The sequence below is a fragment of the Miscanthus floridulus genome, chromosome 9, assembly GCF_019320115.1.
Source record: "Miscanthus floridulus cultivar M001 chromosome 9, ASM1932011v1, whole genome shotgun sequence".
In the NCBI taxonomy this organism is placed as follows: Eukaryota; Viridiplantae; Streptophyta; class Magnoliopsida; order Poales; family Poaceae; genus Miscanthus; species Miscanthus floridulus.
The window spans coordinates 22731074-22747205 of NC_089588.1; the positions used below are offsets into that span (position 1 = coordinate 22731074).

The following is a 16132-nucleotide window of genomic DNA, read 5'->3' on the forward strand; positions in this document are numbered from 1 at the left end:
TGTAGAGGTCATGAAGATCTACAACTTTTATTTTGGTCATCTTATCATTTGACAAAATTTGAACCTTTTAAATTTGAAATTTTAAAAAATGATAAGTTCGAACCAAAATTTGAGACCCAAAATGATTTCAACATAAAAAGTGATGAATACCAAAGTTGTTCAGATCATTATTATCTACAACTTTTATTTTGGTCATCTTGTCATTTGACAAAATTTGAACCTTTCAAATTTGAAATTTTGAAAAACGACAAGTTCGAACCAAAATTTGAGACCCAAATTGATTTCAACATAAAAAGTGATGAATACCAACGTTGTTCAACTCATGAATATCTACAACTTTTATTTTGGTCATTTCTTCATTTGACAAAATTTGAACCTTTCAAATTTGAAATTTTGAAAAATGACAAGTTGGAACCAAAATTTGAGACCCAAATTGATTTCAACATAAAAAGTGATGAATACCAAAGTTGTTCAACTCATGAATATCTACAACTTTTATTTTGGTCATTTCCTCATTTGACAAATTCTTAGCACACATTGTTCACTAATATTACACATGTCTCATATAGTTTATAAAACCTTGTGAGAGATGTGTCACATTTATGAACAATGTCGTTACCACTTTATCATATGAAGAAATGACCAATACAAAAGTTGTAGATCTTGATGAGTTATTCAACTTTGGTATTTATCACTTTTTCAGCTGTAATCATTTGGGGAACCAAAATCTTGTCTGAAGTTGCATTTTTTTTTAAATTCAAAATTTAAATTGCTCAAACTTTTAATATGTATATATTGACAAAACCAACAAAATAAATTGATAGAGAATGATTTTAGAAAATTTTAGGAAAAAAATCATCAGATTTGGAGTTAGTATGAAGAAGAAAAACTAGTTACCAAGTTGACCCACAGATTAAAAAAAGAAATCACACTGTTCACTATAATCATGTAAGGATCATTTAGAACAGTGTGATTTCTCTTTTTAATCTATGGGTAAACTTTGTAACTAGTTGTTCTCCCTCATACTAACTCCAAATGTGATGGTTTTTTTTCTAAAAATTTCTAAAATCATGTTTCAGCATTTAAGTTTGATCAAACTTGGATGTGACAATGTTTTACACATTTTAAAATTTGAAATTTGACAAGTTCAAACCAAATTTTCAAACCCTAAATGATTTCATATGCAAAAGTGATGAATACAAAAGTTGTTCAACTCATCAAGATCTACAACTTTTATTTTGGTCATCTTGTCATTTGACAAAATTTGAACCTTTCAAATTTGAAATTTTAAAAAATGACAAGTTCGAACCAAAATTTGAGACCCAAAATGATTTCAACATAAAAAGTGATGAATACCAAAGTTGTTCAACTTATTAATATCTACAACTTTTATTTTAGTAATCTTGTCATTGGACAAAATTTGAACCTGTCAAATTGGAATTTTTGAAAAATAACAAGTTCGAACCAAAATTTGAGACCCAAAATTATTTCAAGATAAAAAGTGATGAATACCAAAGTTGTTCAACTAATTAATATCTACAACTTTTATTTTAGTCATCTTGTCATTTGACAAAATTTGAACATTTCAAATTTAAAATTTTGAAAAACGACAAGTTTGAACCAAAATTTGAGACCCAAATTGATTTCAACATAAAAAGCTATGAATACCAAAGTTGTTCAACTCATGAATATATACAACTTTTATTTTGGTTATTTCTTCATTTGACAAATTTTTAGCACACATTGTTCACTAATCTTACACATGTCTCATATAGTTTGTAAAACCTTGTGAGAGATGTGTCACATTTGTGAACAATGTCGTTACCACTTTATCATATGAAGAAATGACCAATACAAAAGTTGTAGATCTTGATGAGTTATTCAACTTTGGTATTTATCACTTTTTCAGCTGAAATCATTTGGGGAACCAAAATCTTGTGTGAAGTTGCATTTTTTTTAAATTCAAAATTTAAATTGCTCAAACTTTTCATATGTATATATTGACAAAACCAACAAAATAAATTGATAGAGAATGATTTTAGAAAATTTTAGGAAAAAAATCATTAATTATCATGTTATACGTTTACAAATAGAAAACATGCATGCCTTTATCACAAAACGCCGAGTGCTCCAGTGGTAACGCACCAACATGTCTAGCAGCAGGTCGCGGGTTCGAATCTCCCTGCGTGCGCTATTTTTTGGCAAAAAAAGGGAGGCAGAAGGATGCAGGTCCACCTGGACCGTGTGGGCCACGCTGCCCCACTTGTTCGCCGCCACGTCCTCAGGCTGAGACCCGCTGGTGGGACCGCATCGCCACGTCTTCGAGGTTGGGACCCAATGGTGGGACCACATCGCCACATCCTCGAGGTGGGACCTGCTGGTGGGACCACGGCGCCACGTCCTCGAGGTGGTACACGAGCCAAACGATCTATGACGATTTAGTTTTGTTGTTTTATGACGATTCTTTTGTTTTCGTCATTATTCTTCGTGCCAAAGCTCCGTCACTTGTTACTTATGACGAAGCTAGAAATTTCGTCATAGAAAGCGCTTGTTCTGTGACGAAATTTGTAAGCGTCACAACTGAATCGTCATTGATGAACACATTTCTAGTAGTGATTGAGGCTTCCATTGCAGAGGCATACATTCTAGAGGAGGTGACAAACTTCATAGAGAAATACTACACTGAGAACCTTCCTAGCGTTTATAATCCACCCCCTCGTTACAATGCTGGCGAAAATAAATCGAACCTCAGCCTATTCCAAGGGCAACTCGGAAGCGAAAGTGCATCGACCACTAAGCAATTGAAAAATGAAGAGTGGCGCAGTATCATGCTATATGTGTTGACCAACCTTGTCGAGGTGCAGCCATTCATTGGGTAAGTTCTGAACGAACTTGTTTCATTTCACCGTATGTCCTTGTTTCTTCGTCCAACCCCCTTGTTTCTCGTTGGTACAGGGAATTTCTTCATCAATCCTAGCATGGATCAAGGCAACCTACCCTGCAAGAAAATGATACCCTTCTTTCATAGGGTGCAGGACCAGAGAGCCCCGATTTCATTTGTTGGTTCAAATGGATGCGCCTATAAGTGACGAGCTGAGATAGGTTGCAAACGGCTATGCCGTTAGGGTCAAGTCATTTACCAGTTATGACATGAATGGATATCGTTTTCACATAACAAGCTACGAGCAGAGTTGGCCCAATCAAAAAACCACAAACAGCGGAGTTGTTACGCCCGGCACTAATGGACTCGACTATTATGGAAGAATTGAAGAAATCTACGAACTATCATTCTATGGTTCCAAACCTCTTACTCCTGTCATATTCAAATGCCACTGGTTTCATCCTGGAGTAACGAGACGGGCCCCTAAGCTTGGGCTAGTCGAGATTTGACAGGATTCCGTCTATCTAGGAAAAGATGTCTACATTGTGGCTCAACAGGTCGTCCAGGTTTATTATACGTCATACGCGTGCAAAGACGCCGAGCATCTTAAGGGTTGGTCTATTGTGCATAAGGTATCGCCACATGGTAAACTACCTGTCCCAAACGATGAAGATTATAACTTCAGCCCAAACACATATGATGGAGAGTTCTATCAAGAAGAGGGGCTACAAGGGAGGTTTGACATAGACTTAACCGAAGAGATAGGAATGGAAGTAGACAATGAAAGGGATGATGACGAGGACGCTGGAGACGAGGTGCGAAATCTGAAGGACATACAAATGCTTGAGCGATTACGTTTAGGCAATGACAATGAAGACAACATTCCTCCTTCGGATAGTGTTGATGAGTTGGACAATGTTGATAGTGATGACGAGACCTATGATCCAGCTAATCTCAATCATGAAGATTATTTCTAATACATATAATACTATGTTTTTTGTAATTATGTTTTGTTCATTTTTGCATATATTTCTAATACACATATTACTATGTTTTTTTGTAATTATGTTTTGTTCATTTTTGCACATATTTCTAATTATGTCTTGTTTTTCTTTTTTATTGCAGGTGATTGAACAAAGATGGCGGGCGACCGTCATAGGTCCGTGAACTCGATTTACCAAAGACCACGCCGGCTGTAGGAGGAGGCGGAGGGGGCGACGGAGGGATCGGACAGGAGGAGGAGGAGGAGGACCGCCAACCGTAGGAGGGGGCCGTCTCCTCCCACGCCGCGTGAGGAGGAGGTGGCGCCCATGGATGAGTCGGACAAGGAGCTGGTTCGGTAGACGGACGAGGAGGAGGGGCCACACGAGGACGATGAGTGTGAGGCGGCAGGCACAGGTTCCGCTTCCTCCGACTCCTCTTCGAGTGTCTACTTGCGAGGTCCCGTGAGCCTCCCACATGTTCCGCTTCCTCACCAACGCCCAGTGATTCGCCCCGAAGGGCAAAAGTAAGTAACTTTATATGTTATCACCACTACTTCATATGATATGATGAAAAAAACTAATAATTTTTCTTAATCACTTGTGCAGGAACTGGGTGGTTGTGTCGGGTGGTAGCACACGGCTAGTCAACGGCATCCTGGGTCTTCTGTGCAGACAACACTTCCTCGGCATTGTCACGTACGCATCAAAGACGGAGTTGGCCTACTCGTTTGACCACTATGCCATCGCCCTCGATGTGGAGTACCCTAACAAGGCGGCGTGGGTGAAGGCAGAGTTTTGGGTAAGTCTCCCTCGCACAACATTGCTCAATACATCGTATTCATTGGACTTTTCTTTAAATAATGAATGGATACATCGCTTTTGTATGCAGACTTATTACAGATGCGAGGAGGGATTTGAGGCTAGGGTGGAGCAGGTGACTACCAAAGCCTGTAAAAAACTCGTCACCGACATGCATCATGAGGTGCGCATCCAGACCATCGTAACCTACTACGGGTCGAAGCTTGGAGAGAGGAAAACCAAGAAAGATGCAAGAGAGATGCAGCTGACCCGAGAGCAGTACCTTAAGGTAAATGAAAAACATCAATATTGATTCGTTTTGAGATTAAGTTGGTTTAATTTGATCTTCTTATATGTCCAATACTTGATGACGTGTAGATGATTCCCTAGTGGTGTCAAGCGTATCTCGAGTGCTGGGTGATGATGGTAGAGAGGTGGTTCACGAAGGAGTACCTCAAGATGCACAGGGATGCCTGGGACCATCGTTTGCAGATGCAAGGTCCAGCACACCTTCAAGGCAGCCACAGCCTCGCCGGATACAAACAAGCATGGGTACGCGAATTCATTTATTTATTGTGACGCTTAGTTCTGCCTGATTTCTAATCATCGTGTTGTCTTTCTCGCAGTCGGCGTCACATAGTGGCCAGGCTTGCTTGGACTTCCAGGCATGGTGTATGGCCCACAAGGGCAAGGCGACGTCCGACGTCTCCTTCAACCTGGAGGACCTACCTGAGGCATACATGAACCCGAGCGTCCACTCCCGCATCAGTGAGTACACTGAGGTGGCGAGGTCGCTCCATGGGCCAGACCACGATCCGAGCACCCAGGACTTTGATGGAGAAGCCGTCATAAGGACGGTGCAAGGCAAGAAGCATGGGCGGTTCTGGCTTGGCGACGGCGTCATCGACACGGCCTCTACTCCCTCTCTCTCCTAGATCCGAGCATGGAGCACGAGCGAGAGCCTGGCCATTCACACACGACAGACTGCTGCACAGCACCGGGTCGACGCACTCGAGGTTATTCCTGTTTTACTCGTCATACATTGATCTTTACACACCTTAATTAGCTTTGCATTACTGAAACATTGGAGTGAAATATTGCAGGCCCGGCTGGAACAAGAAATGAGGCAACGTCAGGAGCTAGAGGCCAGGCAGCAGAGGATGGTGGCCCAGCTGGAGGCCGAGCGGGCCGAGCGGCAGGCCCAGGCGCAGAGGCTGACGGACATTACGGAGTTCCTAAAAGGGCTTGGGCAACGTGTGGGCTTCTCTCTGCCAGCTGACCTGTTGGTTCCACCTCCGCCTCAGCGTCCTGCAGCTGCAGCTACTCCTGTGAGTATGAAAGTTTTTTACTTTCGCTTGTGCTTTGCTTGTATGGCCTCTACCTTCCTAGATTAGCTATCCAAATAATCTTGTCTCACATGCAATCTTTTCTCCTTTGTGCAGTCTCCATCTGACGGTGGTTCGAATAATCCACCTCATGCACCTCCGAATGATGGAGCTGGGCCTTCACCACAGTCGCAGTGGCCGAGATGAGTGCACGTTGTATTTTTTCATTTGTTGTTCACTTGGTGATGGACTTGTGATATACTTGCGATGCACTTGTGGACTTTGATGGACTTGTGATGGACTTGTGGATTTATTTGGATGGACTTGAGCATTTATTATTATATATGTGATATATATTGTGATGGATGTGATATGTGCGGATGGATGTGTGGATGGATGAGATATATATGTGATGGATGAGATATATATGTGATGAATGAGATATATATGTGATATATGTTTATATGAATTTATTTGTCATGATGGAATGTAAAAAAATTAAAAATTGTCGTTCTGGGTCACTTTGCCGAGTGTTGCACTCGGCAAAGGACCCCTTTGCCGAGTGCCATGGTCACAGCACTCGGCAAAGCTAGAAAAATGGGCGCTCGGAAAACCATTTTTCCAGCTTTGCCGAGTGCCATGACCATGGTACTCGGCAGAGAATTTTTTTTTTAAAAAAAATCAAACTTTGTTGAGTGCCGGCCAGAGGGCACTCGGCAAAGAAATTTTTTAAAAAAAAAATTCAAACTTTGTCGAGCGCCGGCCAGGGGCACTAGGCAAATAATTTTTAGAAAAAAAAATAAAACATCTTTGCCAAGGGCCGGATAGAGGGCACTCAGCAAAGAATTTTTTTTAAAAAAAATAAAAAATCTTTGCCGAGTGTCTGCAGGGTTGGCACTCGGCAAAGCGACCGTCAACGGGGCCGGCGCCGTGACGGTCGCTTTTCTTTGCCGAGTGCCCGATAAAGAACACCCGGCAAAGAGGGCTTTGCCGATCAATTTTTTACCGTGTGTTCTTTGCCGAGTGCCGCACTCGGCAAAGGCTTTGCCGAGTGCAATTTGACCTTTACCGAGTGCCTCAGGCACTCAGCAACCTGAATCCAGTAGTGAATGACCGGTGGCATGGATGAAAGGCAGCCAAATATCGCTCTCTTGCCGAATCCCTTCCATGTCCTCGTCCTCCTCAAGTAACCCACGGCCACCATAGGCCAAAAATATCATTCCCTATAAGATTTTTTTATCTCTACTTTGGAACCAGATTAGAAGTTGGTGGCATGGATGAAAGGCAGCCAAATATCGCTCTCTTGCCGAATCCCTTCCATGTCCTCGTCCTCCTCAAGTAACCCACGGCCACCATAGGCCAAAAATATCATTCCCTATAAGATTTTTTTATCTCTACTTTGGAACCAGATTAGAAGTTATATTATATATATGTATCTCTACATTACAGAAGAAAAGGCAAATATTTAGGATCGAATGACAATTGGACCTGAACAAAGCTATTATCTTATATCTATATCTTTATTACCTAATATTGAAAAGCCAAAGGATTCTTTCATCCATCTTTTTTTACTTCCCACAATACCCATGCGTCTCTCCTTGTCTCCTCAGGGTCTCTCCTTATCATCTAGGACTCGAACTCATGATCCGTGCTCATGCGAGTCAGAACCGCATGTGTTTGCGCATCCATGAATGATATGGATTTTGATTTTAATACATAGTGGAACAGATGACGCGAGTCCTTTACATGAATCTCCGAGCTATAAGTAATTTAGGTGACCGTGCAATATAAGGTGTGCGTTCTAAATGTAATTAAGGGCACATTTGCTAGTAACTTATAAAGTTGGGCGAGTTGATAGTACAAGCATTCAGCTACGGAGCCACACATCATAGCACTCCAACTTATTCAACACAATTATACACGCAGAGAAAATGAAGCAAGTGCAGGAACACCTCGACGCACAGCCGGCCCCACCCCACCTCTTCTTCTCAGTCTCACTCACACAAGCAACAGCTTATTAGCAAGGTCCGGAAAGGGACCTATTATTGTGAACCGTCAAATTAACACGCATAATACAGAATTAAACAGGTGGTGGTGCGCCGGAGCTCTATCGCCGGCCGGTACGGTCAGCCGAAGAGGTGGTGGTGCTTCTTCTCGCCGCTGGCCTCCTCGGCGTCCTTGTGGTCCTTCTTCTTCTCGTGGTGCTCGTGGAAGGCGTAGCCGCCGGCGCCGACGGCCGTTGCCGCCGCGACCTCCTCCGTGATCTTGTGCCTGTGGGCGTGCTCGGGGTCCTTCTTCGCCTCGTGCTTCTCGTACTACATATACGGAAGGAAAGAAGAATTCATGGAACAGCACGAAGAACAAATACAAGAAGCATCGATGGTACTTCTGCGTGGACGACGACGAGCGAGATATATATAAATACGTACAAGTGCGAAGGCGCCGGCGGCGATGGCGCCGGCCTCGCCGAGGCGCTGCTTGTGCTTGTGCTCCTTCTCCTCCTTCTTGTACTTCTCGTACTCGTCCTCGCCGGTGGTCACCACCTCGGCAGTCACGGTTTCGGAGTACCCGTACTCCCCGGTGGGCTGCTCCTCGTCCTTCTTGTGGTGGTGCAAGAAGTGGTGGTGCTTCTCCTCCGACATGGCTGCCGCCCGAGCTAGCTACCTGGTCAGCTGCAGGTTGCTATACTAGCTAGCTAGTGTGGCTTAACCGGGGGAGGGATAGTACTACACAACACTTGGCTACCAATTGGCTGTGTGTGAGGATAGGATCGTTGGCTTGGGGGCGTTTTATAGGCGATTCCACAAGCCATTACACAGTGGGCGGTGGGATTAGCATCACTAAACATGCATGTGAATAGGATAACGATGTTATTACTGGAGTCACGGAAGCAGATGGGACATATTATGGCATGCATGTATATACCTACCTCACATGTTCCTTCTAGCTGCAAAAGTTTGTTCCTCTCTAAGTGTAATTTATTTAGTACCTATAGGACAAAAAAAAAGACAAATATTTTGGATCCACCCAACTAAAGTTTAGCTATCTAAAATTTTAAAAGCTAAACTTTAGTCGGCTAAAAGTACTCCTAGCTAAACTTTAGCCAGGGTGTTTGGATCCTCCAGCTCTTTTAGCCGGACCGTTTGGTTGCCTAGCAGCTAAATTTAGTCAGCTAAAGTTTAGTTAGTGGATACAGACAGGTCCTTTATGGGTTTTATTGCAACATTTACAATGTTCTCATTCTGTGAAATGACATACAGATCCCGCGTGATGTCCCTAAATTTCACCAACGCAAATAAACCAATTGGAAGCTTCTTAAATAATTCTTATCCACACCACTGGAGCCCGTTAACGGGGCGCCTCGTTCATTTTGGACGATGCGTCCCAACGACCTTGTTGCTGGATCGATGGAGTAGCATTCTGTCATTGACATAGCGCCTACCCCATTTGAGACGACACTAGCTAGTACTACTGATCTTGTCGGCAGAAACTTAAAGTTGCGTGTATACTATATGGCGCTGGTATATGTTGTAGATCTACAGGTATATACGGCTTATATGCCTTGGTGTCTGGTGATTCCAGCTGTAGAAGTTTATAACTCGCCTGATTCGAGCCTACTAGGTAAGAAGTCGGGGTGCATCCATGTGGTATGCCAGGAGAGCCACGGCATAACCTATTCACTACTAGAGAACAGATTTTAGAACGATGTCCCAATTTGGCATTAGCCTCGGCATTTTTTTGCCCCCAGGACTAAAGAACCCTTTAGTCCCGGTTGGTAATACCAACTGGGACTAAAGGTCTCTGCCCAACGGTCGTCCGCGGGGCAGGGGCCTTTAGTCCCGGCTGGTATTACCAACCGGCTGGTAATACCAGCCGGGACTAAAGCTTTTAGTCCCGGTTTGGGTGATGCCCCGGAAATAAAGATTAATCTTTAGTCCTGGTTTGGATCCCTAACCGGGACTAATAATCCCGGCCTATAATTCAGCTCATTTCTTTCTCCCCGATCCCGAGCCATTCCATTCAAACTCACTGCCTCTGTTTTTCAGCTTGCTGTTGTTCTTGCTCTCTCCCCCTCCATTGGTGTTGCTCTTCGATTTTGGAGGTAACAAACTTAATCCTCTTATGTTTTATCAGTAGCTTATCTCATTTTGCGATGTAGATGCATGTGTAACTTTATATGTTGGACTTTATTATGCTTTTATATGTCATTTTTAGCTCAAAATCACATGATGATTTGCATATATGTTTGGATAAACAAAAGTTAAATTAGTTCATGAAATGAGAAACTTAGAAAATAGTTAGAAAATTGTAGAAAATCCGTACTAGTTGAACTTGCGGACCGTGTTCAAGTCGGCGAGCATGTTCTCTGCCGAGCGGTAACGGACGTCAAGGAGGAGCTTTGATTCTACGAGGGAGAGCGGCAACGGTCGTGGAAGACCGTGTTCCCTTTCTCGTAGAATCGGAGCTCTTCCTTGGCCTAATACGGTGCCGTCCGGTGGAGAAATGCTCGCCGAGTTGATCACGTAAGCAAGGTCAACTAGTATGGATGGTTATTTATTGAAACATGTTTTTGAGCTATAATTTGATGGATATTTGATAACTTCAGACCTACAAATGTCATCTACAAATGTTACTATCCTCGGCAACCTAAACGTCCGCGAGCTCACCGATATCGAGCAGGTCACTTAGAATTATTTTTTCCATGAAATGAACTACTTAGAAATCATGCCTTTTTTTAGAATTAAATTTTCCATGAAATGAAAAACTTAGTAAATAGTTAGAAAATTATAGAAAATCCGTACTAGTTGAACTTGCGGACCGTGTTCAGCTCGGCCAACATGTTCTCTGCCGAGCGGTAACGGACGTCAAGAAGGAACTTTGATGCTACGAGGGAGAGCGGCAACGGTCGTGGAAGACCGTGTTCCCTTTCTCGTAGAATCGGAGCTCTTCCTTGGCCAAGTACGGTGCCGTCCGGTGGAGAAATGCTGGCCGAGATGATCACGTAAGCAAGGTCAACTAGTACGGATGGTTATTTATTGAAACATGTGAAATCCGTACTAGTTTTGTTTAAATATATCATTTTAGAAAATATGAAATTTACACTAGTTTGCAAAAATAAGTATAGAAAGTAGATGACAACTGGTACCGGATCATCGGCCTCTCGTTCGGTTGCGAAACGACTGAGGCCAGAACTCCCTCTCATTATCTGCGGCAAGTGTAAGCAGAAGATTGTGATGGAGTACCGAGTCAAGAGACAGGGACCCAACAAGGGTCGTGTTTTCTACAAGTGCCCGGATCGCGATGTGAGTTTCTTACGCATTTTATCTTTATGGCTAATTGACCTGCTTTTCTTGAATATTTTTGACTAAATATTTTTTGGCTTTAATTACAGTGGGAGGGCAATGGATGCGATGGTTGGTACTGGGAGGAACATTATGCTACATACGTGCAGAATTTGGGTGCGCTTGAGGTAGCGGCTGCTGCTGATGAGGCCGTGAGCCAGCAGGAGAAGCTTATTGATATTCAACAGAAGAATGATTTGTCTGTTTTAGTTGCGTACGATCACGAAATAATTATGTTACTGAAGTGCATTGTAGTTTTAGTTTGTTTAGTGATAGTTGGGATTGCTTATGTTGTAGCCAGACTTAGTTAATTAATCAACCGTGTGTGTGTCATTTATGTTGTGTAATAAAATACTAAATTATGTTCAAGGTTTTCATAATTTGTCGTGTAATACAGATTATGTCACGCCATTGGATATACAATGCCGATCGCCGCTCCCAAGACTTTATTGAGGGCTTGCACTATTTCTTAGGTGTGGCCGAGGCAAATAAGCGGGATGGTTTCATGTGCTGTCCATGTGCCCTATGTAAGAATTTAAAGGAATATTCAAGCTCAATGAGTCTTCATTCACATTTGCTTAAGTCAGGTTTCATGTCAAACTATATATGTTGGACTAAGCATGGAGAAAGCGGGATCATGATGGAAGAAGGTGAAGGAGAAGATTTAGACATTGATGACATTATTGCTCAGTATGGTGCCTTTGATGATACTACAATGGGGGGAGATGAAGAAGAGGTAGCGGTAGAAGATGATCTCGGTGATGCTCTTGGCGATGCCATTCGTGATGCACAACAAGAATGGAAAAGTGAAAAAGAGAAAGTTAAGTTCGAGCGCATGCTTGAGGATCATAGGAAGTTGCTATACCCGACGGCCGAAGAGGGGCAAAAAAAGTTGGGTACAACACTGGAATTGCTACAGTGGAAGGCAAAGAATGGTATATCCGACAAGGCATTTGGGAATTTATTGAACCTCATAAAGAAGATGCTTCCGAAGCCAAATGAATTGCCCACCACTACATACGAAGCAAAAAAGGTTGTCTGCCCATTGGGATTTAAAATCCAGAAGATACATGCATGTCCTAATGACTGCATCCTCTACCATGGCAATGAATACGAGAATTTGGATGAATGCCCGGTATGTAAAGCATCGCGGTATAAGATCAGGCGCGATGATCCTGGTGACGTCGAGGGTGAACAACGTCCTAGAAAGAAAATCTCTGCCAAAGTTATGTGGTATGCTCCTATAATACCACGCTTAAAACATTTGTTCAGAAATAAAGACCATGCAAAGTTGTTGCGGTGGTATAAAGAAGACCGTAAGGTAGACAATATGCTGAGACACCCAGCTGATGGGTCCCAGTGGAGAGCGATAGACAGGGAATTTCCAGAGTTTGCAAATGAGGCTAGAAACTTAAGGTTCGCCTTAAGTACAGATGGTATGAATCCTTTTGGAGAGCAAAGCACTAGTCATAGCACTTGGCCAGTTACTCTATGTATCTACAACCTTCCTCCATGGTTATGCATGAAGCGGAAGTTCATTATGATGCCGATCCTCATCCAAGGTCCGAGGCAACCTGGCAACGATATTGATGTCTATCTGAAGCCATTAGTTGAAGAACTTCTAGTTTTATGGAACAAACCAGGTGTACGTGTCTGGGATGAGTACAAACAAGAACACTTTGACCTACGAGCAATGTTGTTCGTAACAATCAATGATTGGCCTGCTTTAAGTAATCTTTCAGGTCAGACAAACAAAGGATATAATGCATGCACACATTGTTTTGATGACCTTGACAGTATATATTTGAAAAGATGTCGAAAGGTCGTGTACCTTGGCCATCGTCGATTCCTTCCGTTGAATCACCAAGTAAGAAAGAAAGGGAAGCATTTTAAAGGTAAGCCAGACCATCGGAAGAAGCCTCATAACCGAACCGGGGAAGATGTACTCGCAATGGTCAAGGATGTGAAAGTAGTATTTGGAAAGGGACAAGGCAGTGAATCTATTCCCAAAGATGCTAAGGGACACGCACCCATGTGGAAGAAGAAGTCCATCTTTTGGGAGCTACCCTATTGGCAAGTCCTAGAGGTCCGCAACGCAATCGACGTGATGCACCTAACAAAGAATCTTTGTGTGAACCTGTTAGGATTCATGGGTGTGTACGGGAAGCCAAAGGATTCACTTGAAGCACGCCATGACTTGCAGGGCATGAAAGAACGAGACAACCTTCATCCAAAGAAGACAGATGATGGACGTCATTACTTAAGTCCTGCTAGCTACACGCTTAGCAAAGAAGAGAGGGACAGCATGTTCGAATGTCTAAGCAGCATCAAGGTCCCATCGGGATTCTCCTCCAATATAAAGGGTATAATAAATGTGCCAGATAAGAAATTCCTAAACTTAAAGTCCCATGACTGCCACGTGCTTATGACGCAATTGCTTCCAGTTGCTTTAAGAGGAATTCTACCTCCACATGTACGTCTAGCCACCGTGAAGCTATGTGCATTCCTCAATGCAATTTCTCAGAAGGCAATCAATCCAGTGGAACTAGCTACTCTACAGAATGATGTGGTTCAATATCTTGTCAGCTTTGAGTTGGTGTTTCCACCATCCTTCTTTAATATCATGACACACCTCCTAGTTCATTTGGTGAAGGAGATTAGTATTCTTGGACCTATGTTCTTACATAACATGTTCCCCTTCGAGAGGTTTATGGGAGTCTTGAAGAAATATGTGAAAGTCCGTTCTAAGCCTGAAGGAAGCATCGCCCAGGGCTATGGAACAGAGGAGGTCATTGAGTTCTGTGTTGACTTTATTCCTGACCTTGCCCCGATTGGCGTTCCCGAATCACGACACGAGGGGCGACTCAGTGGTAAAGGAACTTTAGGGAAGAAAACATATATCGGCATGGAAGACGATTATTTCAATAAAGCACACTACACAGTTCTTCAGAACTCGTCATTGGTGCATCCGTACATCGAGATACATAAGGAGTTCTTACGATCCAAATTTCCATGGAAGACTGAAGCTTGGATTAGGCGTCAGCACATGGAAAGTTTCAGTGGTTGGTTGCGAAAAGAATGTCAAGGCGATGACAATATTGATGAGCAACTGTATTTGTTGGCTAGGCAACCATCGTGGCATATCCTCACGTACCAAGGGTATGAGATAAATGGGAATACATTTTACACAGTTGCCCAAGATAAAAGGAGCACCAATCAAAATAGTGGTGTTCGCATAGATGGAACAGATCCAAATGGGAATATACAAACATATTATGGCCGCATAGAAGAGATATGGGAACTAGACTACGCACCTAATTTTAAAGTCCCTTTGTTCCGGTGCCAATGGGTGAAGCTGACCGGAGGAGGGGTAACAGTCGACAAAGAGTATGGAATGACAACAGTGGACCTCAACAATATTGGGTACAAAGAGGAACCATTCGTCCTTGCTGCCGATGTGAGTCAAGTGTTCTATGTGAAAGACATGTCTACAAAATCAAAGAGAGGAAAAAACGAAGACATCAACTCAATGATCAATGAGCCAAAGCGCCACATAATTCTTTCTGGAAAAATAAATATAGTGGGAATTGAAGACAAGTCAGACATGTCAGAAGATTACGAAAGAAATGTCCGAATTCCACCCTTCATAGTGAAGAAAGATCCAAGCATCATGTTAAATGATGAAGACACTCCATGGTTACGACAAGATCATAACCAAGGGTCATACGTCAAGAAGAAATTCACTGTTGTGCCCGCATGATACAACGATGCATGTTTAATATATTATATTTTAGAGACGGATATTATGTAATATGTTATGACTTCACAATTGTAGATCTTGCTGAGATGATCAAACTTGGTATTCAGGGTTTTTTCATCTGAGGTCATTTAGTGTCTCATTTGAGCAAGTTTGACCAAGTCAAATTTGGTCAAATAAAAAAACAACACTTTGACTCTAGTATTATGAACTCTAAATGACTTTAAATTGAAAAGTTTTGAATACCAAGTTTGTTAAACTCAAAAAGATCTACAATTGTTGTTTTGGTCAACTTTCCATTTGAGAAAGTTTGGACGGTTCAAATTTGTGATTTTTAAATTTCAACGCCTACAAACTAGTTTTCGGGACCCTAGATTGTCTCAAATTGAAAAGTTTTGAATACCGAGTTTGTTAAGCTCATCAATATATACAATCCTTATATAGGCCATTTTTTCATTTGAGAAAGCTTGAACAAAATGTAGTTCAAATTTCACTAGTGTGTGACATAGTTTTAGAAAGTATATATGAGATTCAAGAAGTTGTGACTAGTGTTTGATAAAAATTTCTCAAATGGGAAAATGAGCTATGTAACAATTGTAGATCTTGCTGAGATGATCAAACTTGGTATTCAGAGTTTTTTCATCTGAGGTCATTTAGTGTCTCATTTGAACAAGTTTGACCAAGTCAAATTTGGTCAAATAAAAAAACAACACTTTGACTCTAGTATTATGAACTCTAAATGACTTCAAATTGAAAAGTTTTGAATACCAAGTTTGTTAAACTCAAAAAGATCTACAATTGTTGTTTTGGTCAACTTTCCATTTGAGAAAGTTTGGATGGTTTAAATTTGTGATTTTTAAATTTCGATGCCTACAAACTAGTTTTCGGGACCCTAGATTGTCTCAAATTGAAAAGTTTTGAATACCGAGTTTGTTAAGCTCATCAATATATACAATCCTTATATAGGCCATTTTTTCATTTGAGAAAGTTGTAGAACAAAAAATACTACATTTTCTCTATTTTTATAGGTTCAACAAAAAATTCCT

At 42.0% G+C, this 16132-nt stretch overlaps 2 protein-coding genes across 2 annotated transcripts; one reads left to right on the forward strand and one right to left on the reverse strand.

Annotated features, from left to right (window-relative positions):
- Positions 1 to 7842: 7842 nt before the first annotated feature.
- On the reverse strand, positions 7843 to 8755 carry LOC136481547 (abscisic stress-ripening protein 5-like). The gene is made up of 2 exons (XM_066478880.1): positions 8417 to 8755; positions 7843 to 8302 (listed from the first exon to the last, which is right to left on the reverse strand). The coding sequence occupies exons 1-2, from the start codon at positions 8627 to 8629 to the stop codon at positions 8114 to 8116; spliced, it is 402 nt and encodes a 133-aa protein (XP_066334977.1). The 5' UTR covers positions 8630 to 8755; the 3' UTR covers positions 7843 to 8113.
- A 2260-nt stretch (positions 8756 to 11015) lies between these two features.
- LOC136482444 (uncharacterized) lies at positions 11016 to 15089 on the forward strand. The gene is made up of 5 exons (XM_066479655.1): positions 11016 to 11290; positions 11380 to 11481; positions 11727 to 13415; positions 13569 to 13802; positions 14079 to 15089. The coding sequence occupies exons 1-5, from the start codon at positions 11120 to 11122 to the stop codon at positions 15087 to 15089; spliced, it is 3207 nt and encodes a 1068-aa protein (XP_066335752.1). The 5' UTR covers positions 11016 to 11119.
- Positions 15090 to 16132: the final 1043 nt, after the last annotated feature.